The sequence below is a fragment of the Ascidia mentula genome, chromosome 2 (assembly GCF_947561715.1).
Source record: "Ascidia mentula chromosome 2, kaAscMent1.1, whole genome shotgun sequence".
Taxonomy (NCBI): domain Eukaryota; kingdom Metazoa; phylum Chordata; class Ascidiacea; order Phlebobranchia; family Ascidiidae; genus Ascidia; species Ascidia mentula.
In genome coordinates this window covers 19,348,396-19,376,364 of record NC_138567.1, presented here as the reverse complement: position 1 = coordinate 19,376,364, position 27,969 = coordinate 19,348,396, and the positions used below count along the sequence as shown (strand labels likewise).

Below are 27,969 nucleotides of genomic sequence, written 5' to 3'. Positions count from 1 at the left end.
GTCATTCAAGTTGTCACAAGATCGAAAAATGTGGGGAAATTCCCGTTTGTACCAATATGTCATCCGATCCATGTATCATCACGTGATGCATGATTTATGAGATGAGCCAATGAGAGAAGAGGAAAGGTGATGACGCGTGAGATAGCTGGAAGTAATCTCCTCACACACCAGTATTAAGATTGAATTATTCATTTCCTTCCAACATTTCTCTCTTCGGGAACTTTCTGAGGAAATGAAAACATGTCAGTATAGAAATTTTATACAGGGTTGAAAGTTTATATCTTGTTATGAATTCGCCGAGGTAAATTTGTTTAGTTTTTCATACAACTCATTCTTACTCAGCACTGATGATGAACACAGGGATGTTTAAAACATCTGTTTTGGCATGAGTTGCATACCAACTTTGGCTTTTTTGTTTAAATTGATGAACTCCCAAGTATTTTGTAAAGTATATTCCAACATTTCGTTAGCTTTCGTTCACCATCTGGTGGCGCTCTTCCCTTCGCTGATTGAAAGTGTGGGGAATCCCCGCCGATCAATGCAGACGTAATCAAGTCGTTCGAGTAATAAACAGTTGAGTTTGAGCGAAATGCGATTATCGCCGTATGCCTTTCCGCTTGCTAACAATGTATTGGAACATTACATATGAGCTGCTTACTTAAGCCAGAGTCGAGTTACTCAGTAGTCGGGATCGATCCACGCTCAACTTATCGCGTATTTAATTAAGGTCGTATTTGTTCAAAGTAATTTTGTCGAATAATTGTTGAAATTTCTTTTGATCCGAGTTAAACGAAAATTCGGATTTTCGTCAGCAACCGAACCTCGTTCATTTCCTTGTGAAAATCGCGATTCGCTTCAGCCATAAAATTCCTCGTCTCGCGTTCCCCTTTTTCTCTCGCCAACGGCTTTGTGACGCAATAAAGCGATTAAGCGAGTGGCGCGCAAGGGTGAATTGTTGTTTAGCTCGCGAACAGCGATTTTATTCTTCCGTCGCGCTTTGTGGTTGCCCAGTTTACTAAGTGTGATGAAGAACTCCAGGCAGGTTTGCACAGGTAGAGTTGAGCAGATGTTGAAGTATTCGTGGCGGAGTTAAGATAGAAATAATATTTGCTTCGTCACGTGTATGGAAAGCATGGGAATAGTGTGAGTAAAATAAAGATTCACTCATGACGAGGTTGCTACACTCTGCAGTGGGTTTTTTTAATGACAACGATTCATGTTGGGTTTATGTTGAACCAACCACGATATTCCGGTATGTTTGCTGAGCAAAGATGACGTAGAAACTGGAGGTCAAAGGACAGCCAGATGATCGAATGTTAAACGGGCATAAAAGCAGACATGACCAGCAGAGCAGAGTTGTTTCTTGTAAAGATGTGAAAGCTCTGTGACCAACTAACGGCAAATTTGATCTCCAGATACTTGAGTACGATGTAGTTGCCCTGTTACACTCTTTACCCAATTATGACATCTTCAATCACTGTGACGTAATAAGAGCAATAATAAGGAAATGGAATTAGGAGGAAAGATTCTCTTGTTCATCATCACTGGTCACGGTAAGCCCTTGTCTCCCTTGTTTAATATGGGGCATTCCTCTCAAAAGCTAAAACAAAATTAGTTAGCTTATTTTGTTGTGTGTAAACGATGAAAGTGAGTGCTTATTTCGTTTTATTGTAAGATTTTGCTCATAGTTTAGCCGTTGCCGTGTTACACATTGTGTGTTTTCAGCAAACTGTTGGCAAACAGATAAGTTATAAAGTTAATGATTAATTTCACCTCAACCTGTGTACGTGGGATGTTTCGGACATATGTTTGAAATGTGCGCCGTGTAAATCCAACCATGTTGTTTGTAATTAAATCAACCAAGCGTGTCGATTAATTTTTGCGATTTGTGTATATGACGTCATTTACCTACACGTTGTAAAAGAATTCTTAAATATGACTTCATAACAGTGAGTTGAATGAATTGAAAATCAATTAAGTTTGAAAATCCCCCGGGTAGAATTTGTTGTGATGTAGAACGTGACCTCCCACTGTATGTCGAACACACGAACACAATCAGACTCAACTCCCTAGAGATTTTTTCCCATGCATCAGCTCTTCTTGCTGCGATCATAATTCACATATTTGTTCAACAATTTTCTACACAGGCCTGCGCGTGTTCGACCCTCAAGTATTTCCCCGACATTTCCTATGCTTAAATTCTTTTTTTTTTTCGCTCGAGTGGATTTCCGTGTAGACAATTTTTTGGATATCAATTTTCAGGTTTATGAGAATGAAAAGCGTGGGCAGCCATCCATGACATGTTCATAAATATTTAATCCTCCGTCCATTCCCCAGGGCCGACCTTTTTGCCGTTAAGGATCAAAACCTTTTCACGTATATTTTTTGGGGTTTTTTATACGTCACGTTTCAAAGTAAAACCAAACGCGAAATATATTCTGCTTAAAAACAACAAATAAAATACTTGACTCATAACATGTAAGTTTCATGCATTCCAATACAAAACAACCCGGGTTATTGTGATTTGGAAATCACTTAACGGTCGCCCAAATGAAATGAACCCCGCTGAGAATTGGTCACGTGTGTTAAGCGAGATTGAAGGCCAGCCAACGTCCACCAAGGACAAATGGCAGCTTCAATTCACACTAATTCGTGTTGAAATGTAGTAGTTTGAAGCAAATGTATCGAGTCAATACATTCCCTAACCGATAAGGAAAGAAGTTATTTTTGTGTTCAGGATATTCAACTTAAACTTTGCTTTGTGTCATTTTTACAAAATGTTGTAAATTATTTTGCAAACTTGAATTCTCGGCCCATCTCCATCACACAAGCCTCAGTACATTGGGTTTAAAAGCAAATGTTTGCTTTGCGTTGTTGACTTAATTGATTCCATCGAGGCTGTGTTCCTTAAACTCACAAACCTTCCCTGCCAACATATGTTCAGTTTACTTCCCAGTGACGTCATCTTATAACTAAGATTTGTAATTATTTTTTGCGATCATCGGATTAAGGAATATAAACGCGGTGATTTCTTTCAAATCGAGCAGAGTTTCCATAATAAATGAAAATTTTCTCAAAATGCACTCTAATAATTTCCGGTAGAAATTTCCATTGTGACATCATAATTTATTACATTGTTTGTAATTGTGACAAACAGACCCAATTGTTTAGAAAGCCAATTTAAAACTGGACACTTGATTTCACTCACACAGGTTTAAGTTGTTCACTCACATAGGTTTAAGTTGTTTACTCATGGCGGTTTAAGTAACTTGAAACGTTGTGTGTATAAATAGGTCAGGTAAGTGACGTCACTTCATCGACTGAAGTGTCTCAAGAATTTGTGTCAACCAGAAAACTGACATCACGTTTCTCAAGGAGGAAAATTCGAATATCACATAACAATATTCGTTAGCCGTAGTTTTGATACAAATTAAACTGCGTCATCACAAATACACGTCATTAATAAAATGCATGACGTCATCAGCATTCCTGCTCACACCAACTGCTGTGTGCTGAATTTTATTCTTGTTTTTATCGAGCAGTTAGTCGGTCTATTGTGATGTCACAATCACAAACCAGACGCGCGATTGAAGAGTTCCCCACCATTGTGATGTAATCATGCATAACAATCAGAAATAAACGCGGCTGTCTCGTTTTCTCGTAACCGACTCAGGGCAGAGAAACAAAACGTTCTCATGAGTTTTCATTCAAATTATTTTGGTTCAAACAACTCGGTGTCCCCGTGTTCATTCAACCGTAACCACCCCAGGGAGTTGCGACATTTTGTCACGTGTTGACGCATTTTCTGAATGAAAAGATTGTTTACGTCACAAATAGAAATCCTTGTTTCTGATATTCCGGTTTCCGTCCGGTTTAATTAAGGTTCGAGTGTCTGGGGTTAAACAACCCCGCTTTCACTTTCAATGACTTCCTCGTCTAATTGTCATCTCACGAGGATCGAATGTCGCTGGATGTTCGACAGGAATCAAATCGGTTTCACGTCGTATTTTTCACCGCCGTCCATTCCACTTAAAAGTTGACTTTCCAACGAACTTTTCCATTTAAAATATTTCCCTTAATTCAACGAAAATATTTATTTTTCTTTTGTGACGTCAGACCGTTCAGGGATTGAAAGCAGTTCAGTGTTTCCCGATCGATTGAATTTACCGCCGCACATAGAACGTCTGGAAGTGGGGTTGCTTGGCTAAGGAAGAACATTCCATCGACATTATTATAGGAAGTTCCAACTTTTAATGTTTTTGTGAAACTTGAGTGAAAGAGCGGGAAAACTTCATGTTTAATTCATGAAAGGTTGGAGAAATTCATGAACGCTCGGTGCTCAGCTTAAACTTTTAATGAAAAAAAAGTCCATGAGACAATTTAACAAAATAATAGAACAGTTTATAAACCTTGAAGGACATATTTGGAATACTGGAGTGCATTCTACACGATAGCTGTGACTTATACAAGTTCAAGTATTTTGCGTTCAGTTCAAGTAAAGAAATCAGATGGAACTTTAACTTTGTGAAGTGTAAAAGTTACCGAGGAAAATTTTTTCACTTCCAAATTTATTTTGTTTTTCCGCCAAAGAATCTCGACCAGATTTCGCTCTGGATTTTATTTCGTCTTAACATTAGCTCTTTACTGCCACCCGCCGGACATATTTGTCGCATTATTTTTCAGTGCTCGGGTGTGACGCAATCACCGCTCTGGTTGGAAATTTCACAACTCTGCCTTGTGACGTAGCACCATCTGATGACGACACGTCTCCGTACGTAATTCAGTGGTTACGTCAGGAGCTGGAAATCCCCGTGTTTATGAAGATTGGAAAACACCCCGTCACTGTCACCCCTCATTTCAAAGGTGAAAAGATTTCCTTTGTTAACTTCGTGGATTATCAACACATGACGCAAACAAATCGGGCAACATTTGAATGTGTAACTAGTGACGTCAGTATCGTCACTTTTCATAAAGAGACAGGGCCTTGTTACGTCATAATTGCTGGAAACAATTCACGCTCTGTCGTGTATTGATAAGTTTTATCGTTTCACGCCATCGCCTTCAGCCTTGGAAGCTCTTCTCAATCTTGTTGCCGCAAACGCAAACAAACAAGGTACGCGTGATGTCTTCAATGACGTAATACTCGTTGTGACGTTGTCGTGTGTCATCATCATATAATAGAGAAATATTGTTGGGTAAATGCACTAATGTATTTTCTTTTAAGTTTAATGTTTTGTAGAAGAAGAATTCACGTAAGTTTTCCTCAGCAGGGATTTGAACCCATGCTATCTAGTTTTCTAATCGCCACATTGATCAATTAGAAAGTTATTTGTAATGTAGTCAGCTGATTTATTAGTAATCGTGAAAAGTCGATTTCGCCAGGACGGGCATCCTCAGTTTCTTCAAATTCGTATTTTGCAAGTAAACACAGAAAGCTATGCGGTAAAATAAATCCAAGAATGAAATAAAATAAAACTACTAAAGTAAAAAATAAAGTCCTGTGCTACTGCCTTCCCTGTGCACTACACTGCAATGGAAGGCGTTTAGACTTTTGTGGCGCAAAGATACGACTAGCTGATTGACGTAACACGCAGTGCAGTAACACCTGCAGCACGAACGTAGGCACTTACGTTGCAACGTGCAGCCAAATCTGTCATGAGCAGTACGTTGGTCAGACTAAAAATAAATTCGCAAAACGATGGACGCAACTGTTCATTGGTTTTTATCATCGCCCTTTCTACGTTCTCATGTGTTGTGTTTGCGGCCTACGTTCGTGCTGCAGGTGTTGTTGCGTTGCGTGTCATGTCAATCGGCTTGTCTTATCTTTGCGCCACAGAAGTCTAAACACTTTTTATTGCAGTGTAGTGCATAGTGAAGGCAGCAGTACAGGATTTCTTGCTTTTTACTTTAGCAGTTTCATTTTTATTTTATTTCATTCTTGGATTTATTTTACCGCATAGCTTTCTGTGTTTACTTGAAAATTTCGAATTTGCAGAAACTGAGGATGCCCGTCCAGGCGAAATCGATTTTTCACGATTACTAATAAATCAGCTGACTTCAATTTACAACTTCTGTTAGTTTCACTTAATACCAAAATAGGAAATTGGTGTCGCTGATAAGAAAACAATGCCAACCTAGGGTCTGAAAAAACTAAGGGAACAGTCGTATTTGTAATTGATGATCTGTTCAGGTCGACTCTCTCTTCAAAGCAACAGCGCCAACCTGCGAATAATGGATTTAAAGTTAGCAGACACTGGGTGGTATCAGTGCAGAGTACTTTACCTGGATGAGCGGCCGGTAAACGTCGGATCCTTGGCTCATCTTCTTGTCAACGGTGAGAAGAATTTTATTCTCTTAACAAAACTTTCTGAGCAAATTTAACTTCGTTTCAACTAAAGAAAACATCATAATATAATACTTTCATATTGAGGAGGTGGAAATTCGTGCAATTGTCTCAAAATGCGAAATACATTTTCCATTTATACTCACACCGTTTCAAACAGTTGTGCGAAATTACTTGTAACCGCATGAAACGATGTGAATTATGCGCTACTCGTTGCTGCTCTTGAAACCCATCGAAAGAAATTGACTCTATTGTGACGTCACCACTAGTTTTCCAGCCATATGCCGAGAAAGCTGATGTTGATGCAAAGAACAATGATGAAGATAGCTGCGATGTTTAATGTGTTGTGTTGATACATTCCGTTGTGCAGTCGAGAGCAATCAGTTGTCGAGCACGTGTAAATTCATCCTTGTTAATTCCCAAAATCCCACGGTAATAACGGGTTGGATTAATCGGATGAGTGCAAACAAGGCATTATTACCCATAGTGCGAAATGCTGCCCTGCTTCTTGCGCGATTTATTGTTGGGCAGTTGTTTATGCATGACGTATGCGGGATGTGTGAGTGACGTATCAGCCTATGAGTGCTTTTTGGTCAGATCGTTGGAAAAATTTAATGGGAAATTGTATATTCAGGTTTATTCAGTTGGTTTCTCCACACGTGACACGTGTTGGAGTGTAAACGGATTGAGGAGAGTGATTTAAACCAGAGGTCGTCAGTCTTACTGGCTTCATGGCTGAAAAATATACTATTGATTTCCTAGCAATAGATATTTGTCCATAGTTTGTTCTACTGTGATAGTTCGTATCTAATTTGGTGCCCGATAGGTCGACGATTGTTGCAAAGTCGCGACAATGGAATCATTGATGTAACATTGGTTCGTTTTAGAGATTGGCTTTATCGTGTTGCAATGACAACTATCAACCAATCACCTTCCAGTGATTTAGTTCAACTCCGTGTTTTTGAGACAAACGTTGTTTTCATTCAATCGATATTTTCATAAAACAACCTTTTGTCTAAACCTCCCCATATCAATCCATGCATTCTCTCAACATACTTCACGTACTCTTGGGAAATATGCGGAGGTTTCACAACAAACAGATATAGATTTTCAAACAAGGTTTCTGCTTTGACTTCAGCACGAAGATTTTGATAAAAGTTTTGATGTTCTAGTTTCCGTTCCACGGATTTCAGTCGCAGATTAAGTTTCAAAATTGACTCGAGATTATTTCCCGCCTAATATTTATAATGAATTGTTTCACTTGAGACCGATGGAAATTTGCCGGGTAATAATTTGCAACACGAACCAACTTTGTTAAACCACAAAACTCTTTTTATTGAAACTTTCCAGCGTAAGTGGCCGTGGGGGGGATGGTAAGGCGGGTCCCCCGCGCAATTGTTCGTGACGTCACAAGTGCTTTCTTCTGTCCAAATCATCTCAGCGCGGCTTTCAAGCCACTTGGTCGCTTTGTGAGAGGCCCGACGCCTTCTCTGTGCTTAATTATCGTCAGGTCCAAATGATCTATTCATTATTTAGAGTGGGGAGTATAAGTTACACCTTAAGCTGTTTTTCTCGATCTCCGAACGTTTTAAAGCGATTAAATCGGGTGGAAGCTCAGTTAGCAACTGATCCAGGTCGCTTTCTATGCAGGTTTAGACGGAGATTGAAATCTTGTTTTAAATGAATTTGTTGCAGATATTATTTCGAGGTAGTTTGTGACCAGCAACATGAGGACATGAATCAGTGTGAAATATCATGTTTTAACCCGATCATTACTTAATAACGTAAGGATGTCTGGGGGGTCGGTAAGCCCCCCTCCCCCTCTTACTTAAAGCCCATTTCAATTTTCGTCAGTCGAGTCTTGGAAAGATAATCCCCACTCGTCGTTCTGCCGCCTCCGACCTTAAATCGATGCCCATTTGCTCGTTATTGCCTGCATAGTTTGTGTGGCCGTCTCCATTCAACAGGTGGTTGGATGACCATGAAATCAAAGCTGCCTTTGAGAATGTTCAGTTGTCGAAGTTATTTCGATGCAGATACAGGAAAGATAGTTTTAAATTTGTGTTCCAGCTTGTGTTCTCAGCTTGTGTTTTCAGCTTGTGTTTCAGCTTGTGTTTCAGCTTGTGTTTCGTGTGATTGAAGCAAATATTAAAACACAGCCGTGGTTTTGAGGAAAATAATTTGTGCCAATTGCGCCCGAATTTAAGTGAAATAATGAAAACCTTTTTCTCACGTAACAAAATCAAAACAACGCAACAAGAATGACAAATGTGCGGAAGATGGAAGGTTGTAGGAAAGTGTAAGAATCACTTGGTTCGTTTCCGTTGCGTTACACATAGTTTGACACCCAATGGTTACCGATGGCTGTATAGTCACCATAAAGTGGAAGTCTTTCCGGTTATTTAGCTGACAAGATCACTGTAAGTCACACTATAGATGCACTGATGAGATCTAATAAGTCGAAACAGTGACCCTGTCTCCAGCTCACTAAATGAAAGAATAACTGTTTGTATCAACCAGCATGTTCGCTTGCAGTTTGTTTCGGAAACAATTGAAAAGTTGAACAGAGAATGTTTAAGCTGATCACGTGACTGCCCTCCCCTACAAACTTTGGTGGGGTTTTAATTATGAATGAAGCAGTCCACGCTCTTTTGCTGCTGTTGTTCTATGACGTAAGCACAAAACTCTTCAAACAGTTTTCATTAAAATCATTCTTTCTCGCACGATTTTTATGTAAAGTTTTCTGGTTTAAATATTTTGCTGCAATTTTAAACCTGCGCAAATTTATCGCACATTCAAAATCCTTTAGTAAAAAGTTTTGCAGCTTTAAACAAATAAGGAATCGATCAGAGGTTCTCTGTTGGGAATTGTGGAATTTGAGGCGATCAATGTCGGTCTGTAACCGGAAAATTATAAACTCCAATCATTGACATATTCAAAGCTTTCCAATTGTTATTTTTTGCTGATGGTGAAACTTAATATTTCCAAAGATTTCCATGAGTTGATTTGTGTCACAAAGAGTTGTCACGTGTGAAGTTGTCCGTGTCGTGAGTCGATTGATTTGTGTCACAAGTTTTCCGTGATTATGATTGATGATGGTCCCATGGGCAATCATATACGTCATATGTTCCCCCTAATTAGCATCCTGCGTGCTTTGGTGGGTTGTTTTAAAGTTTAAAGAAAAAGTTAAATGTGGTGAAAAGTTTTTAAGTCAGTTGAAATATTTATTTGGGAATTTATTTTGTTTCATCAAAAATTTAACATTGTTGGATTATGAAGGAATTTATCCGAATTTCAACAAACGGAAGAAGCATTTTAATTGCGCTTTTGTCGCGAGAAAATGAATGATAAATTTTGCATGAGTTGAAGAAGTTTGTAAAACCTTCATCCGATCCCCAACATGAAAGTAAATTTATTCTGAGTTAAACGCGAAATTCATGTTTATAATTATGATAGCTTGGTGGAACGTTGTTGGAAAAAGTTGCCTCATAGTTCGTCCTGGACCGAAGTTTGGTTCGAAACTTAAGAAGTGAAATCGCTTTAATAATTCTATTGGAATCAGCCCGAAAGTCGGTGATTTTTTCACTTTTAAGAATTTAAAAAAATATTTGGTTGGTTTTGTTGAAAACAGTTTTTTATTTAAGTCAGAACAAAACATTTTCTAAACATTTTCTTTGTCAACATGTTAGGGTAAAAAATTGTGAAAAAAGTAAAACATGAAATAAAAAATGCGTTTGGTTCAAATCTCCCTCATGGTCACGTGTCTCGGGGTGACGGCAGGTTAGTGACGTCATAATACATTTTAAAGTCGTGGTGACGTTTAAGTTCATCGTTGGATACTTAGCGGAAAATTTTACCCATCAATAATTAAAGAGATCTCGTGTAAAATATTGATGAACTAAAAACCCAGCAGTCCCCCCCCCACACCCACATTGGGCAGAAAATCATAAATGATAAAAATTTATTATTTTAGAAATAATTGAAATAAGTTTTTGTTTGAAAAACTTTCCTTACAGCTTTTCTTTTGTTTTACGAGACAGAACGTCCAGTTTTTCGTTCGACATCACCTCCTTCTGTGATTGGACGAGAAAATGAACCAATCAGATTACGTTGCCGCGTGGTGGGTAAGCCCCCGCCGTCAGTCGCGTGGCGGAAAGACGGATGGCTATTGGTAGATGGAAAGGTAAGTGACCTTTCACCCCACTCAACGAGTTTTAAAAATTTAATTTTAGGACGGTTTCATCATCGATGGTGACGTCATGGAAATTTCGTCTATGACAAAAAGCAGTAGAGGAAGGTATACGTGTGACGCAACAAATGCATATGGCGAGATTAGGCATACCACTACCGTCTACGTTAAAGGTGGGAGAATAAAACGTTTTTAATAAAATATTATTCACGTATTCATTAAAACCTCAAACAGCTCCACCAGAAATTAACGTAAGACCGAAGGATGCGATTGTGAAAGAAAGACAAGATGCTTTCTTCAATTGTAAAGCAAGCGGATATCCATCCACTATCACATACAGGTACATTAACTATTATCACATACAGGTACATTCACTATTATCACATACACATTCACTATTATCACATACAGGCACATTCACTATTATCACATACAGGTACATTCACTATTGTCACATACAGGTACATTAACTATTATCACATACAGGTACATTCACTATTATCACATACAGGCACATTCACTATTATCACATACAGGTACATGAACTATTATCACATACAGGTACATTCACTATTATCACATACAGGTACATTCACTATTATCACATACAGGTACATTCACTATTATCACATACAGGTACATTCACTATTATCACATACAGGTACATTCACTATTATCACATACAGGTACATTCACTATTATCACATACAGGTACATTCCCTATTATCACATTGCTTGTCATGAATATCGTGTCGTTTTTCTGTTTGTAAAACCAGGAAAACTTAAATTATTGTGTTGGAAGTGGGCGTGTCATGGGCGTGAACTTTCTTTTACAGGTGGTTTTACAACGAATTTCCACCCTCGCAAAGTCCCTCAATACAAAATAGATATAAAGAAATGGCTGATGGTACCTTTATCATATATGATGTCACAAAGAAGGATAAAGGAAACGTGACTTGTCGTCCTGACAACGGCTACGGTTCACCTCCTTCAGCTTCTGCCAACCTAATTGTCCAGTGTAAGAATTTGTTTGCTTTTCTTCAGTTTTGTGAAACTTTTGTATTTGTTTGAAATATGCGATTTAATATTAAACAAATTTGGATTAACGTCACTTCCGCTTCGTTGAAACCCGAAATATTTTAAACAAAACATCCACGTTTCCCGCCAATATTCCCAGTGTACATTCATTAGATTGTAATGAATATTTAATGAGGTAATGCTCTCCGCATTTCAAAGCGCTTCACTCAATTTGATTTGGAGATTAAAATTGATTTCGAAATTTTTCCGACAAATTCACTATTGGCGAAATACTTAGGAAAAGGTTTGTATTGATTAATTCCGTGTTGCAAGATGGAAATATTTTCTAAATAATTTTGAGAAATATTTTATTCTCTTGTCATCCACGAACACCACCCTGCGGACAACTTAGTTCCAATATTTTCTGATGTTTCCCCTTCGCAAACTTTTGTAATTGATTTTTGAAATCTTTTCCCATTCTTACACTTTAAATCACAAACATGGAAAGATTTCTTTCAGTCGCACAATTTGTCGTGAGTAAAATCAGAGTGATTTTAATCTGCGAAAATAAAGGTTTCATTATTTTGTTCGCAATAATGAAATTGCGCGAAACGAATTTACCATTTGTGACGTCAACAACCTGCAACGTAGATGCTGCTTACGTCACTTCCATGCCTTCGGTCACGTATGCGGGACTGTCCCTTCCATTTTCGTTGCGTTGCAATTACGATGCTGTTCCTGACGTCACAACTGTGACGTGGCGAAAAGATGGACAAGTCATCATGAGTCAGCAGGTATTTTAACAACGGCCTGACGTAAAGTTTCTGTGATGTAAAACCTATGATCTCTATGTGTGTTTGTTCAGAATGATCGTGTTTACGTAGACCGGAATCAACTTCTCCGGTTTACTCAAGTCCATTTCATCGATGAAGGAACTTATTCCTGCACTCCTTACAATATACTCGGGACTGGCGGGGAATCACCACATGTCACACTTGTTGCTAAGCAACCACCCACCTTCAAACTTAGACCTCCGAAAAATGTTGAAGTTGAAATTTCTACCACTCTTAATATGCCGTGTGTCGGTTTAGGGGATCCACCGCCGAGCGTGCATTGGAAAAAGGTTGAATTTTTCTTTGATTTCCTGAAACTTGAAATTTCTCAACAAAATCCTTTTGTAGGTTGGTGATGACGTCAGACTGCCGGACGAGCGTGTCACGTGGTCTGGTGGAAACGTCACAATATCATCAGTGAGTAAAGACGACTTCGGTTTGTGGAAATGCGTCGTTTCAAATCCCGTTAACGAGATCACTTCTGACGTCATGATTTACGTCAAATGTGAGTGACGTTTATTGATATTATTTTAATTGTTTATTATAGCGCCCTGTTGTGTTTCCAGATACAACCCCACACATGGTTAAGAATGTGACGATATTTACGTCATCTTCTTCCGCACAGATTGAGTGGATACCTGGGTATAATGGGGGATACCCCCAGCATTTCATGATATGGTGAGATTTACAATGTTACCATGAAGATTATCAACATGACGTCATCAATATTGTCATGAAGTTTATCAAATCGTTTGCTTCATAAGTAACCGTTTGTCTCTTTGAACTTCAGTTGTAATTTTATGACAAAATGTAAATGAAAATGTTAATTTTTTGTAGAAGTTCCAAATTTTTAAATTCGAGAAAAACTTTTCCACAAACTGGAGAAACAATTCCTCATCGAAATTTTAATTCAGGTATAAAAAAGCGAACTTGGGCGACCACACGTGGTCAACGTTTTACCCCAACGGCAGCCTCACGGTGGCGTCAGTGAGTCGTTTGGATCCAGACACTGTTTACCAGTTTGCAATCCTACCTGAAAATGTATTGGGAAGTGGTCCATTCAGTAGAACACAAACTAAAAAAACTAAAAGTAAGAAATGTTCCGATTAATTTTGACGTATCAAGTGTCATCAGTGACGTATCAAGTCTCATCAGTGACGTATTAAGTCTCATCAGTGCAGCTTGTGACTTTGTCGGCCAGACTTGAGACTCTTCCACAATTTTTGTGGAACAGAGCCGACAACACTATCGGTTCCCAAGCATTAGATATTTATCCATAGTTTGTTCTACTGTTATAGTTCGTACCTAGTTTGGTGCTTAACGGATCAACATAGACTGCATAATGGTCTCTGCCTGGTTAGTTAGAACAAGACCACCGTCAGTCACCAATTGCACTGATGAGACCTGGTATTGAACTAAATCTCTCTGCTTAATTCTAATTCGAAAACTTTGCGAGAAACCTTTGAAAAACTTTTCCCCCAGAATTAAAAGTACGTTCCCCTGTTACGTCATCAACTAACTACGTGGCGCCACCTAGTGGCCTTTCCTACTCGCTTGACGACGAAGGAAGGGTGGTGTTGTCATGGAAACCGGGTCACGTGAAAGCGGAGATGTTGGGTTACCTGGTTGAGTACCGGATCATAGATGAGAGCGAGGAAGACTCAAGGAGGAGACGGAGGAGAGATGTTTGGGAACTTTTCAAAAGTGGAAAAAATTCACTGAACGAAAATTTTCGGGAGAAAGGAAACGTTATAACGGATGAGAGGAGGGTGACGGTGGATGAGAGAAATTCCCAAAAATGGAAACTTTTGGCTCGAGTTCCATCCAATGTTACGTCATATACGGTAGATTCTCTCTTCCGGAATACAAAATACTACTTCCGGGTTCTAGCCCTTTCTCACACGGCCTATAGCGCCCCTAGCGGTGCAGTTTTGATCGATACACGTGGTAAGTTTCACTACCTCACTGGTTTGTGAAAATATAAAATGTGTCATTATCACAGGAATGACGTCATACGGCTTATACTCTTCCTCCGAAATTGGTGCCGGGGCGATATCGGGTATCGTTGTTGGAACGATTATCGTCGTGATGGCTGTAACAGCAGCCGCGCTAATTTGTCAGCGAACGAAACGAAAAACACGAGGTGGAAACCTTTGTCACAAGTTTGTCGATAAATATTCACAACGTTTCGTTTTATTCAGATTTGCAGGAAACAAGTTATTTGGCAGAATCTGAAACCCAAAGGTAAAAATAACTTTTCCGCAATATTATTATAAGGTCTCATCGATAACACAAAGGAGAGAGCACTTTTGTATCATTTATTGAATCAGAAATATGTATTTTATTTGGACATGTTCAGTTTCAGAATCTTTTATGAAATACTCGTTTGTCATTTCTCGAAATTGAAACAATGACAGATCGGTCGACCTGGCCAGGGTCATCCAGTTCTCATGGCACTATTCTCTTGCAGCAAATAATTGTAGTTTATTGTCTTGTATTTATTTCTTTGTTTGGTTTTGTTGGAAATGAGAACAAACGAATTAATAAGAAAGCAAACACAACAAAAAGTCAAAAAGAAATCAATCGATTTCGGCAGTTAATCGGTGATTAGTGAGGCGTGACGAACTCACAGAGCTTAGGGAGAAGGCGTGTGGGAGGGGGTAATCCATTTACGAGGGTGGATGTTACGTCACAATGAGATCGTGCGCCAGATGTTCTTCCTCCCCGAGGTACGACCTTCCCCTTATCCGATCTATTTGAATCGATATGTGTAGTTACCAGTGCAGCTGTAACTTGTTTGTGTTCAGTTTGTAATTTTCTTTTCAAAACGGTGAAGTCTGAAGTCGGTGAAGTTGCGAAAGGTTCAGTTGATAATTCGAGAGAGAGGAGATTACAGGGAGAAGACGTTTGTTTACTTTAAAGCTTTGAACGTTTGTTGATGAAAGTCCGCACCTTGTTGTTATCTCCAGGTCGTTGTTAATCAACGAAACCTCAGTAGGTCAAAAGAAGAAGTCTTTCCTCACGCTTAGAAATACGTTCAGTGTAAAGTGAGAACTCAGGTTTGAAACACCAGTCTGTGAAGTAACCATGGCAACAGCTTTGCGTAAATTAAAAAGGCAAGTTTTTGTACCAACTTATTGTGAGTTTGATGTCAGCTTGGTTGTCAACGAACATCGAGATTTTAATCCTAATAATCAGATTGAAATTCACGTTTGCTCGCTTGCTTATATTTTCACTCGCGGTAATGTTCAATTTGTGTGCATGCGCGCTTGTATGACGTCATACCGACTCTGACCAGTGTGACTTCAGTTGGTCGGTAGATCAGTGACTTTTCTGATGAAAAAAATTTACTTTTATTGCAGTTTTTTTACCGCAAACAAACCAGGAAGTGACGTCAAAAAACACCAATCTCCACGTCATGATGCTGACTCGGCAAATTTAAAAGGTACGTCATCAACGATAAGTAAAACGCAGTTCATTCGAATCCAAATCCATCAATGACGTCAATTGTGAAAATCTATTTAAATAAATCGATTTCAGCTGAAAGTTTTATTTTAGTTTCCTTCGTGAAAATTCCTGATGACGCCGACGACAGAAGCAGGGATGGAGTTCTGAGGAAAATCCGGATTAAACTCGGAAGAAACAAAAGTTTTTCGGGAGAAAATAAGAAGTCGTACATTTCTGTAAAGAGGACTCAAAGTTTATCACAAGGTATTCCCCAATATTGACTTCATGTAAACAGTTTTGGTACCACAATATTGTTTACCTCTTGTTGTATAATATGTCGTTGTTAAATTACATGGCACCATTGAACAACATGTCATTGCCAAATAAATGCCAGCGTTAAATAATATGGTACTGTAGAATAGAACCGTAGATATTCTCTGTAAGTAATATCCAAAGAAAATGTCAGTATTTAATCACGTGACACAGTAAAGAACTGTTCAGCAAGTATGTTTCCATGGAAATGTATCAACAACTTTATGTTAGTGTCACCGTACACATGGCAGATGAGGTTTATCAGCGATGTCATGTTTTCCAGGATGCCACGAAAGTAAGGGTGTCACCCCAATCCGCAGATCAGCTGATGGAAAATTCCACATCGAACACGTCACGCCAAACGACCTCCTGCTCAAGGGCGACTCCTTGCGACTAGGGTCAGCAAACTATTCTGCTCACACTGTTACGCCCCGCAAGTTGCGCCCGGTGAGTGACTCCTTCATCCCGAGAGAACTAAACCGTTTTAAAAAAGCGGGGATTGATGAAATCCCGGAGGAAGATGAGGAAGATGGGGGAGAGATGGAGATTGATTGCAGTAGGAGTGACATAGAAGTCCGATTCCTCCAGTCGGGATCCGCAACATCCAGCTACAGAAACTTGTCACCTCGGAGAATGAAAACCGGATCCTCATCATCGCGCATTTACAGAGAGAGGCCAACATCATCCTGCACTCTTCCTTATCTCTCCTCATCCCGGAAGCAAATAACATCATTCTGCGAAACTCCTCCTCTGCACCCTCCAGTCAGTCAGTTTCATTACTATCATCCCGCTCCGCCTCCACATCAAGATTTTCCTCCAGCCGAATATGTTTACCTGAAAGATCTCAACCTCCCAAACACTGTAGCGCCATCCAGTGAGTTTCCCGGATCGAGAAGTTTTAGTCCCTTGAATCAGTTTGGACACAAGATGTCGCCACACAACCCAACCCCTGCCGACCCTCCCAAGGACAAATATCACCAACACTCCATCCTTCCCGGAGGACATTATCATCTCTCTCCTCGTGGAAGTGTATCCGTGGATCCTCCTGTCCAGGAAGATCCTCCAACATCCAAACTTTCGCCATTAAAGAGAAAATCCAATGAAGAAAGTCCGGAAACCACAACAAAAACTCGTCCCTCAAATTTCCAATCAAGCAACTCGAATAAACGAGTAACTCGATATAACTCGCTCCCAGATTTCTCCTCCTGCTCCATGCCTTCCTTGTCTCTTTGCCGAATGTCGGATGACCGGGGAGTGCGGATGGAGAAGAGGAGTGCGTCGGAAGATCTTCTTACTCCGTGTGATGAAGACTCAGATCGAAGATGTAGTTTTACATCCGGGAGTGCGAGCACAGTCAGAAGACTTCCATCAAAAGAGAGCAACTTGTGTAGCGCCACCAAGTGTTCAGGTACCTCATATATTCAAGAAAAGTCCTAAAACAAAAGTAAATATTTGTGATTTCGCATTTTTGTAGAACCGACAAAAAGAGACTGCCTTGAGTCTACCACGTCTGATGTCAGCGATGTGGTCCAACATCGGCCACTAGAGGCGCTTGCTGAAACGTCGAGTGGGTACGAGAGTCAAAACACATCGTCTGACATATCACCTTTTGCTCATCGTACACTGATCACGGATCATGATGAGCGGTATCATCCATCATCTCATCATACACTGATCACGGATCATGATGAGCGGTATCATCCATCATCTCATCATACACTGATCACGGATCATGATGAGCGGTATCATCCATCATCTCATCATACACTGATCACCGATCATGATGAGCGGTATCATCCATCATCTCATCATACACTGATCACGGATCATGATGAGCGGTATCAACCATCATCTCATCATACACTGATCACGAATCATGATGAGCGGTATCATCCATCATCTCATCATAACGCTATTCATCACAATTCTGGAACAAGACGCAGTAACGCGTCATCGTCTGATTCAAGGTGTGACGTCAATAGCACGTGTCAGACGAGCAAGAAGTCCCACACCTTAGCCTAAGTAGCAGCATATCTGAGCCCATACCTTAGCCTAAGTAGCAGCAGAACCGAGCCCATGCCTTAGTCCCAGTAGCAGCATAACTGAACCAACACCTTAACCTAAGTAGCAGCAGAACTAAACCCATACCTTATCCTAAGTAGCAACAGAACTGAGCTCATACCTTAGCCTGAGCAGCAGCAGAACTGAGCCCATACCTTAGTCTGAGTAGCAGCAGAACTGAGCCCATACCTTAGCCTAAATAGCAGCAGAACTGAACCCACACCCAATCCAACATTTGTTATTTGCTTGTTATTGGCGGAGTAACATTTATTATCTAAAATAAAACGAAACTTATTTTGTTTGAAATGAAATAATTTGAGCGAATCCAAATTGTTACTCAACAAAAACTTCTCCGAAGACTTGCGAAGTCTGTAAAAATGTTTCCGCTTCAGACGTTTTTGTTACAGCAAACTTATTTGACAGAACTCGTCGAGATAATTCGTCGGTTGATGAGAAATATGAATGGGACTCCGAAGCTGCAATGGAAGGCGAAATTTTGGAAGCTTTGAAAAATTTTGGGAATCATAAACGAAATGGCCCGTTTTCTGCGGTCAGTCCTTAAATCTCATTATTCAGTAAATGTGGAATTACTTTAAAAGTATTTGTAACCTAGCAACCTGAATTTTCGCAGGATCTTCTTAAGGAACTTTTTAAACTTGGCGTCAACCCGAACACTTTGAACACGAAGGATGATGACTTGCTAAATGTTGATGACTCAGCAAACTCTAGTCTATCCGAGGTGAAAAATGTTGCCTAAAAACCGGAGCTGATAGAAATATAACGTAGCCAGCACGGTTGAAAACCTCGCCCCATATAAGAGTGACGTCATTAATAGAATATCGCCTTGTGTTATGAAAAGGGGGATTCCCTCTCCGTTTGAGTATTTTTTTAAACTTTATTGTTTCCAGGATTCATCTCAGCGCAAATTTCTTCAAGTTCCGACTTTAAACAAACATAGGGAAAGCATCGAGAAAAGGTAGGTAGCGATCTATGAAGATTAACTTCCTCTTCACCGTGAAATCTTTACGTGAAGGTGCGCGGTTTTAAAGGAGGAATATTTGGAATATCAAAGAAGGCGACAAACAGCACGCGACTGCGACACAGATAGCCTATAATTTCTGTGTATTCCCATCAATGATCCCCATCTTTTACCTAATATGCAATTGTTCGTTGAATAAAGATTTTTGTGAGAAAAAGATTTTTTTCACTGAGTTTTTTATAAAAACGAAAACTTTAGGAAACCATGGAATGGATTTGAATTTAAGCAAGGAAGAGAAGATTTAATAATCATAGTACTCTGGTTGCTAGGTGATACGTCGGACGTACATGTAATGTGTTGTGTCACGTGACCAACAGAAACCCGTTTCACGACACAGAGTTTGAGAAAACGTGTGCTTTCGAGCAAAATAAACATCCTACAAATAAAAGAAAGGGTTGTTTTGTGCTTTGGAGCGGTGGTTCACCACCAACGAATATTTGTGAGCCACCTGTATTTGATTCAGCTTGGCTGCGATGCCACCGAACCTTGTTCAGTAAATATTTGTTTACAAACCATACTATTTCATGCTGCCAGCCTCCATGACACCTTCACAAGCGGGCAGCCTCTGTGTCATGTACCACCTTCTACGCTGCCAGCCTCCATGACACCTTCACAAGCGGACATCCTCTGTGTTATGTACCACCTTCTACGCTGCCAGCCTCCATGACACCTTCACAAGCGGACATCCTCTGTGTCATTTACCACCTTCTATGCTGCCAGCCTCCATGACACCTTCACCAGCGGACAGCTTCCATGACACCTTCACCAGCGGGCAGCCTCTGTGTCATGTACCACCTTCTATGCTGCCAGCCTCCGTGACACCTTCACAAGCGGACAGCCTCTGTGTCATGTACCACCTTCTACGCTGCCAGCCTCCATGACACCTTCACAAGCGGACATCCTCTGTGTCGTGTACCACCTTCTACGCTGCCAGCCTCCATGGCACCTTCACAAGCGGGCAGCCTCTGTGTCATGTACCACCTTCTATGCTGCCAGCCTCCATGACACCTTCACCAGCGGACAGCTTCCATGACACCTTCACCAGCGGGCAGCCTCTGTGTCATGTACCACCTTCTATGCTGCCAGCCTCCGTGACACCTTCACAAGCGGACATCCTCTGTGTCATGTACCACCTTCTATGCTGCCAGCCTCCATGACACCTTCACCAGCGGACAGCTTCCATGACACCTTCACCAGCGGGCAGCCTCTGTGTCATGTACCACCTTCTATGCTGCCAGCCTCCGTGACACCTTCACAAGCGGACATCCTCTGTGTCATGTACCACCTTCTATGCTGCCAGCCTCCATGACACCTTCACAAGCGGGCAGCCTCCATGACACCTTAACCAGCGGGCAGCCTCTGTATCATGTACCACCTTCTATGCTGCCAGCCTCCATGACACCTTCACCAGCGGACAGCCTCTGTGTCATGTACCACCTTCTACGCTACCAGCCTCCATGGCACCTTCACAAGCGGGCAGCCTCTGTGTCATGTACCACCTTCTACGCTGCCAGCCTCCATGGCACCTTCACAAGCGGGCAGCCTCTGTGTCATGTACCACCTTCTACGCTGCCAGCCTCCATGACACCTTCACAAGCGGGCAGCCTCTGTGTCATGTACCACCTTCTATGCTGCCAGCCTCCATGACACCTTCACCAGCGGGCAGCCTCTGTGTCATGTACCACCTTCTATGCTGCCAGCCACCGTGACACCTTCACAAGCGGGCAGCCTCTGTGTCATGTACCACCTTCTATGCTGCCAGCCTCCATGACACCTTCACCAGCGGACAGCCTCTGTGTCATGTACCTCCTTCTATGTACCACCTTCCAGTTCAGCCTCTGTGCCAGCCTCAATTTGTTAACAAACAATGTCCATTGGTTAAGTTTTTAGGCCTAATGAAAAGCATTCAGCTGTTCCATGTGGCCCGCGTCAAAATTTCTTTACCCAAAATATATTGAAACAACAGCTCTGCATTCTCGGTATATTGCGAATGGCCTTCTATGACTAGTTAATCCATCATAGAAGGCCATTTGTAACAACAACAATGTGTACGTCACAATCTGTACGTCACAATGTGACCAGTTATTGTTAATCGGTCAGTTAGGCTATTCGTGAAAAGTGTTTTGTAGAGTAGCCTTCTTCTCAATAATGGCTTCTGGAAAGAAAAGAAAGATTGGTGATGAAGGCAGAATGTTCCAGAAAGATTGGTGATGAAGGCAGAATGTTCCAGAAAGATTGTTCAAACTCGTACTTCTTTGTTGAAGTAAGTGGCAAACCTGTGGGCATTGTTTGTGGTAAATCTGTAGCAGCAAAGAAGAAAACAAATTTACAGCGTCATTATGATTCCTGCCACGGTAATCTGCAACAGCTAACAGGGCAGGGGAGGCAGAATAAGATTGGCGTCTTTGGAAGAGAGTTACAAGCGCAGCAAAGCACTTTGTCAAGGTACTGCAAACAGGATGAAGATATTGTCAGAACGAGTTATGAAGTTACTGAACTGATAGCAAAGAAGCTGAAACCACATGCAGATGGAGAATTCGTGAAAGAATGCATTGTCACCGCTGTCAAGCTACTAGCGCCGGATAAGGTGGAATTGTTTCGGAAAGTCAGTCTGTCTCGAAGAACCATCTCAGATCGGATTAAGGATGTGGGTGAAAATATTGAAAAAACATTGAAAGAAAAAGCTCAGGCTTTCGATTTTTTTCTCTAGTCCTGGATGAGTCGTAACCAATACCGCCCAGCTAGCAATTTTCATTCGAGGAACAACTTCAGACTTTGAAATACAAGAAGATTTGTTTTCATTGGAATCTATGCATGGAACAACACGTGTGATGAAGACTTGTTTGAGAGGCTTGTAGTGGCAATGCGCAAATTTAATCTACCATTTGAAAGGTTGAGTGGTCTTGCAACATATGGTGCTCCAGCCATGGTGGGTTCAAAAAAGGGGTTACTACACTTGTTAAAAGAGAAATGACACGTTACGGCCTTAATGCAAGTGATTTAGTGGTATGCCACTGTCTCATTCACCAAGAAAACTTGTGCGCGAAGTCAGTTCAGCTTAGTAATGTCATGCCAATAGTATTAAAATGCATCAATTTCATCAAAAGCAGAGGTTTGAACAGCCGCTTGTTTAAACAATTACTGGAAGATCTGAATACTGATTACCACGACTTTGTCTACCACTGTACAGTTGGTTGTCTGAGTCGTAGCGACATGCTTACACGCTTTTACTTGTTGCGAAACAAAGTCGATCAGTTCACGAATAATCAGGGAAACCATGTCGTTGAACTTACTGATAGCCCAATGGTTGTGTGACCTAGCGTTTATGGTTGACATTAGCAAGCACCGAGTCAGCTTTTGAACTCCTTGTTTGCAAAAGTGAAATCATTTGAAGTTAAACTACATCTGTGGAAAGTACAACTTGAAAACAAAAACACTGCACATTTCCCTACCTTGCAAGAGCAAAAGCCTTCTACAACAGCCAAATATGCCCATGTATGTGTCAATCTTATGGAGACATTTAATGCAAGATTTTTGGACATAAAGAGTAAAGAAATGGAGTTAGATATTTTTGCCTCTCCTTTCAATGTGGTTGCAACTGATGTTCCTAGTAACTTCCAACATGAAATAATAGAACTCCAGAGTGACGGTACGTTGAAAGCGATGTACCAAAACATTCCACTGCTCAACTTTTATCAACGCTACATAAATGCTGATGATTTTCCAGTTATGCGGAAACATGCTTTGAAATGTGTCTCTGTTTGGAAGCACCTACCGTTGCAAGCAGTTTTTTTCCAAATTGAATCTAACAAAAAGTCGGCTTCGCTCCAGACTGACTAATGAAAACGTGGAGATGCAGTTAAGAGTTGCAACATCTTCCGTGTCAGCAAACATCACACGAATCACCAAAAATAAAAACTTTCAGCCATCCCACTAGCTGTGAAAGTGAAAGAAATCATTGTCTACTTCGCTGCATTTTTTATCTGTAAATAAAATTTCGAAATTTTTAGTGGCCCGCCTGTGTTATTTCTCATTTTATGTGGCCCGCAATACTAAAAAGGTTCCCCACCCCTGGATTAGATGGTAATTTTTTATTTTTTTTATGATCAAAAATTTCCCGATCGCTTAAATTTATGACAGAAACTCGCTTTCATAGAAATGCTTATTATTCGATATCCTCGTTCGTCAAAACCTCAAGGTGCGAATTTGGCCGGCGTTTTGTATTCTGGTAGTCCACGCCAAACGTTGAATACTAGACCTGATGTTTGTGTTTGTATTTGAATTCACGGAATATTTTGTTTCAACCAACAAGCAACAACTTTCTAATTGACATTTCCTTCCGGAAGTTGATGAATTGCACCATCTAGTGAGAGCGCCGGTAACGTTGGTTTGAAAACTTGTGTCTTAGAAACCAACAATTTCCTAAACTTTGTTCATAAACTTCATTAAAATGATGATTCAAATAAAATTAATCACTTTCTAAAAGTTGTGGAAAACGTTGTTTTGTTATATTGTAGTTTTTTGGAAAACGTTGTTTGGTTATATTGTAGTTTTTTGGAAAACGTTGTTTGGTTATAGTGTTCGCGTGGGACAAAAGACCGTTTGAGTCTTTATCAAATGTTAAACAAACAAATAACCCTGCAGACTATACCACTGTTTCGACCTATTAGGTTTCTTGTAATCAGTGCAGCTTCATTGGCGCTTTTGAAAGTAATAACATGTCAAGTGAACAATGTGATTAATCCATTTCCAGGCTGGTGGTACGACTAGCTTTATGTCATACATTTATGATTGTTCGTTCCATCCAAGAAAATTCACCTCAAACAATAAAAATGGCTTTTTTCTTTTCAGTGTTAGTATTTTACTTCGTGGCAAAAGTTTGCAATGGATTTGTATCAAAAGGGTTTAGAATTCTATGATTGGACGCTGCAGTTTGCAGATCCCCGTGTCGCAAATTGGCCACTCATAAGTTCCCCCTTCCCAACTATCGCCATTGTTGCACTTTACTTTGTTTTTATTTTTTATGTCGGACCCAAATTTATGAAAAACAGGTATTGTATGGATATGTCTTTGGTGCATAAATCTTAACAGTTATTTGTCAAACATCGACATAAGTTTTATTACAATTTGCTCAAAAAAGGCAAATAAAATAAATGTATATGCATGAGACATCATAACTCACAATCAGCACAGTGTTATGGTAATTTTTTCAACATGTATTGTTTTATTGTTGAAAAGGCAAACAGCGGTTGAGACAAATTCATGTTCATTAAAACCATCAGATTGTTGAATTGAAAAAACAATCAACAGATTTACATTCTAAAAAAAGTGTTTAGATTGGTTGAATTTGAAATAAACCTTGAAATTTCTGATCAAATATTACTGTGAAGTTTTATTGCAGACCAGCTGTGGATTTTGGACTTCTACTTCCTGCATATAACTTTGCACTGGTTGCATTGAATTATTACATCGTACAACAAGCATTAACTGGGAGTTATAATGCTGGCTACAGTTATGTCTGCACTCCATTGAGAAAAAACTCATATGATCCAAATGAACTAAAGGTAATTCCCAACACACAACTTATTACATTTCAAGCAATTCAATAGAGACAAGAGATATATGTGGAATATTTTTTTATAATTTCTAAACTGAAAATAAATTTTGCCAATATTGAATAAAAACAACAGAATATTGACTGCCCATTTCACATTTCATGTAACAGGTCGCAAATGCAATTTGGTGGTATTATTGTTCGAAACTGATTGAACTTTTCGATACGGTTTTATTTGTTCTGAGAAAGAATTCACGTCAGTTAACCTTTCTCCATGTTTATCATCACTCTTCGATGCCCCTACTGTGGTGGATCGGGGCAAAATGGGTTCCGGGAGGTCAATGTGAGTTTTCCCACATAATTTATCACATTAACTCTGAGAAACATAGTTTTGTTTGTACATCAAATATTTGGGAAGGGTGTTTTATTGCAAGCAGTCACGCCCATCCGTCAAACAAAAAGTTTTCAAATTAATCATTTGTCCAATACAACAATTGTATTTTATTTCCAGTTCACCTTACACATTTTCAAGTTTACATAAAAAGTTGAAGGGGTTTTAATGTAATGTATCCCTACAGCTTTTGTCGGAGTGATGTTGAATTCTGGGGTGCACGTGATCATGTATTCATATTATGGTTTGGCTGCACTTGGACCCAAAGTTCAGAAGTATTTATGGTGGAAAAAATACATCACAATTCTGCAACTGGTGAAAATGTTTTTGTGGTTTGTAAATTGGCTGTCACACATTCTAAGGAAAACTAATGTTCTGCCTTTCTACCAACCTAGATTTTATTAAAGCCAACTTTCCAAATGTTGATAAATTCAATATTATCTTTTTATTTATAGCACTGTGGTCTCATAATGCCGTGTTGTGACATTAAATATTGCCCATGTTTTGATACCATGTTGTGACAAAAAACACCTGATGAAATTGTTAATGACGTCATCAACATGCCATGTGTGCTTAAAACCTTGCATAAGCAGTATTACCTTGTGTACTGAGTTATGTATAATGAATGTGTCCGTTGCAGTCTCAGTTCTGTGTTGCAATCTACCACACGGCAATGTCGTTGTACGTGGAATGTCCTTCACCTGTTTGGATGCATTGGGCCCTCATCGCTTATGCAACGTCACTCATGATTTTGTTCGGGAATTTCTACATAAAAGCGTACTCAGCAAAACAACTGAAGTCGATTTCAAACAAGAAAAATATGGAAGATAAGAAAATTAGCTCAAAGAAAATGTCATGGAGTAATGTTGTGGAACAAGAAATGGAAAATGATGAGTCGTCTTTGAGAAAACGTACCAAGAACGGAAAAGTTTTGTCAAATGGGAATTCCCCATAACATCGTTTAACCCTGCATGCCTTCAGCACAAAACTAACTCAATTTATTTGCTTGCTGTGTTGGTTTTATCATTAGGATGTTTTTAATCCATTTTGCTTCTTGTTCGTTTAACATTTTTTATCAAGAAGCATTTTAAGGAAATAAATGGCGATGCTGAAAGTATCAGAATGCTCATATTTAAGGTACCACTCATATGAATGTTCACATATCAGGTACCACTCATATGAATGTTCACATATCAGGTACCACTCATATGAATGTTCACATATCAGGTACCACTCATATGAATGTTCACTAATCAGGTACCACTCATATGAATGTTCACATATCAGGTACCACTGACATGAATACTAACATTTTTTTTTATTTTTATAGTTTTCTTCAAATTTCTTCACAAATGATTTTATTGAGATAGTTAATACGTTGTGTCACCAATATACAATGCCTGCACCTCTGTTTGGTTAACATAATATTGCTGTTTTACTTTTTATACACAGATTTTTCCTATCATGCAAATAAATGGAACTAACACAACTGTGTTGTCTGTATTTTGTATTGACCAAATCAAATAAATGTTTAGTTACAATTTCTAAACAATGCAAGGAATATATTTGTCACCAAAAAACTTAAATTACAACTTCTCACTTTTAGACTTATTTAATAATCTGTCATGAAAAGCAAAAAAAGGCGTATATTTAAATTTTTTCCTAATCTCATGTTCGAATTAAATGTTCTAGATCAGAAACACACAAAACCCTGTGAAGCAATCAGTGGTGAGTGGTCAACAGAATGTTTATAACTCTTCCTTTCTCTCTATGTTGAGCAATTCAACTTCAAACACCAGCGTAGCTTGGGGGGGTATTTTAGGTGGAGCCCCTCTCTCTCCATAACCTACAAAAAATAGTTTACTTTTTTAAACTTTATGGAAACAATAAATTTATACTAACCAAGGTGAGGTGGAATGGTTAGTTTTCTTTTTTCTCCAATGCACATGCTGAAAACATCACTTGTTAGTTCCTTATATACATAAACCAGCATGTAGTCATGACACATAAATTATTAACACTTTGAAAACTATGGAGTATCCTTGTGTAACTTTGCACATCATTAAAAAAATAAAAATAAATTTGTGAGTGTAATTTCTAATTGATGGCCAACCCGAGCTCATTATATTATTGGTGGTTTTTTTCCTATGTTTATGTCAAGAAGTAAAAGTCATCTGAAAATTGTAGAAAACCAATTTTTACTTTAAAAGTCCTTGATCCCATCCTTTTATAACTTGTCCAGTTCCTAGAGTAAATTTAAATGGAGTTCCACGTCCGATGCTGCTGTCAAACTCACTGCCGTCTTCTTTCAAAGTTCCCTAAGACAATAAAAAGTTTCTGTGAGAATTTTTGTGACATGTACATCATAATTGAAACACAAATTTTGTTAATAATTGTCCGCAGACTCCGATCATAAAATTGTAGTTTAGATGAGGATTAGTGTTGGTTGGCACAATGCCCACAATAGTAACCGTACAGTGTAATGCATTTCCAATATATCTCCCCCCTTCGATTTCTTAACGCAATCTTTAGCCCTTTGTTTGATTCCAATCCGCAATTTTTCTTCACACGACACAAAACAAATCAACAGAAAGAACGAAAATGTAAATAACGACTTCATTGTCTTGATATAAATTTCTTCTCAATTTAAAGATTCTCTGGAAGTTACAAGGATGACGTACCCTTATGTTCTTGACTCATTGATAGAAAACAAATATCCTGGTCCGCAAGGACATATTTTTCAAAAGATTTATATTACTACTAAAATTGTGCGCTTTAAAATT

General features: G+C 39.5%; 4 protein-coding genes across 5 annotated transcripts; 3 read left to right on the top strand and 1 right to left on the bottom strand.

The window, feature by feature from the left end:
• Nucleotides 1-1,413: 1,413 nt before the first annotated feature.
• LOC145888519 (protein turtle homolog B-like) lies at nucleotides 1,414-19,446 on the top strand. Its single transcript, XM_082979283.1, has 23 exons — nucleotides 1,414-1,553; nucleotides 4,684-4,863; nucleotides 6,191-6,334; nucleotides 10,384-10,526; nucleotides 10,576-10,705; nucleotides 10,767-10,872; nucleotides 11,369-11,550; nucleotides 12,201-12,343; nucleotides 12,415-12,672; nucleotides 12,731-12,887; nucleotides 12,949-13,060; nucleotides 13,297-13,472; nucleotides 13,865-14,329; nucleotides 14,385-14,525; nucleotides 14,584-14,626; nucleotides 15,745-15,827; nucleotides 15,941-16,093; nucleotides 16,425-17,549; nucleotides 17,616-18,108; nucleotides 18,626-18,752; nucleotides 18,834-18,941; nucleotides 19,111-19,178; nucleotides 19,236-19,446. The coding sequence occupies exons 1-23, from the start codon at nucleotides 1,508-1,510 to the stop codon at nucleotides 19,315-19,317; spliced, it is 4,665 nt and encodes a 1,554-aa protein (XP_082835409.1). The 5' UTR covers nucleotides 1,414-1,507; the 3' UTR covers nucleotides 19,318-19,446.
• A 1,974-nt stretch (nucleotides 19,447-21,420) lies between these two features.
• On the top strand, nucleotides 21,421-21,951 carry LOC145890344 (general transcription factor II-I repeat domain-containing protein 2-like). The gene has a single exon (XM_082981334.1). The coding sequence runs from the start codon at nucleotides 21,421-21,423 to the stop codon at nucleotides 21,949-21,951; it is 531 nt and encodes a 176-aa protein (XP_082837460.1).
• A 1,543-nt stretch (nucleotides 21,952-23,494) lies between these two features.
• On the top strand, nucleotides 23,495-26,640 carry LOC145888384 (very long chain fatty acid elongase 4-like). 2 transcript variants are annotated; one of them, XR_014399433.1, is made up of 7 exons: nucleotides 23,495-23,619; nucleotides 24,093-24,292; nucleotides 24,643-24,805; nucleotides 24,967-25,138; nucleotides 25,374-25,501; nucleotides 25,827-26,413; nucleotides 26,444-26,520. XR_014399433.1 is itself a non-coding variant. In XM_082979122.1 (6 exons), the coding sequence occupies exons 2-6, from the start codon at nucleotides 24,126-24,128 to the stop codon at nucleotides 26,139-26,141; spliced, it is 945 nt and encodes a 314-aa protein (XP_082835248.1). In that variant the 5' UTR covers nucleotides 23,495-23,619; nucleotides 24,093-24,125; the 3' UTR covers nucleotides 26,142-26,640. The 2 variants fall into 2 exon arrangements, 1 of the variants encoding a protein (XP_082835248.1); XM_082979122.1 differs by having other exon boundaries at nucleotides 25,827-26,640.
• Nucleotides 26,641-26,661: 21 nt separating this feature from the next.
• LOC145888385 (uncharacterized) lies at nucleotides 26,662-27,874 on the bottom strand. The gene is made up of 4 exons (XM_082979123.1): nucleotides 27,663-27,874; nucleotides 27,389-27,504; nucleotides 27,089-27,135; nucleotides 26,662-27,032 (listed from the first exon to the last, which is right to left on the bottom strand). The coding sequence occupies exons 1-4, from the start codon at nucleotides 27,804-27,806 to the stop codon at nucleotides 26,935-26,937; spliced, it is 405 nt and encodes a 134-aa protein (XP_082835249.1). The 5' UTR covers nucleotides 27,807-27,874; the 3' UTR covers nucleotides 26,662-26,934.
• Between the last annotated feature and the right edge of the window lie 95 nt (nucleotides 27,875-27,969).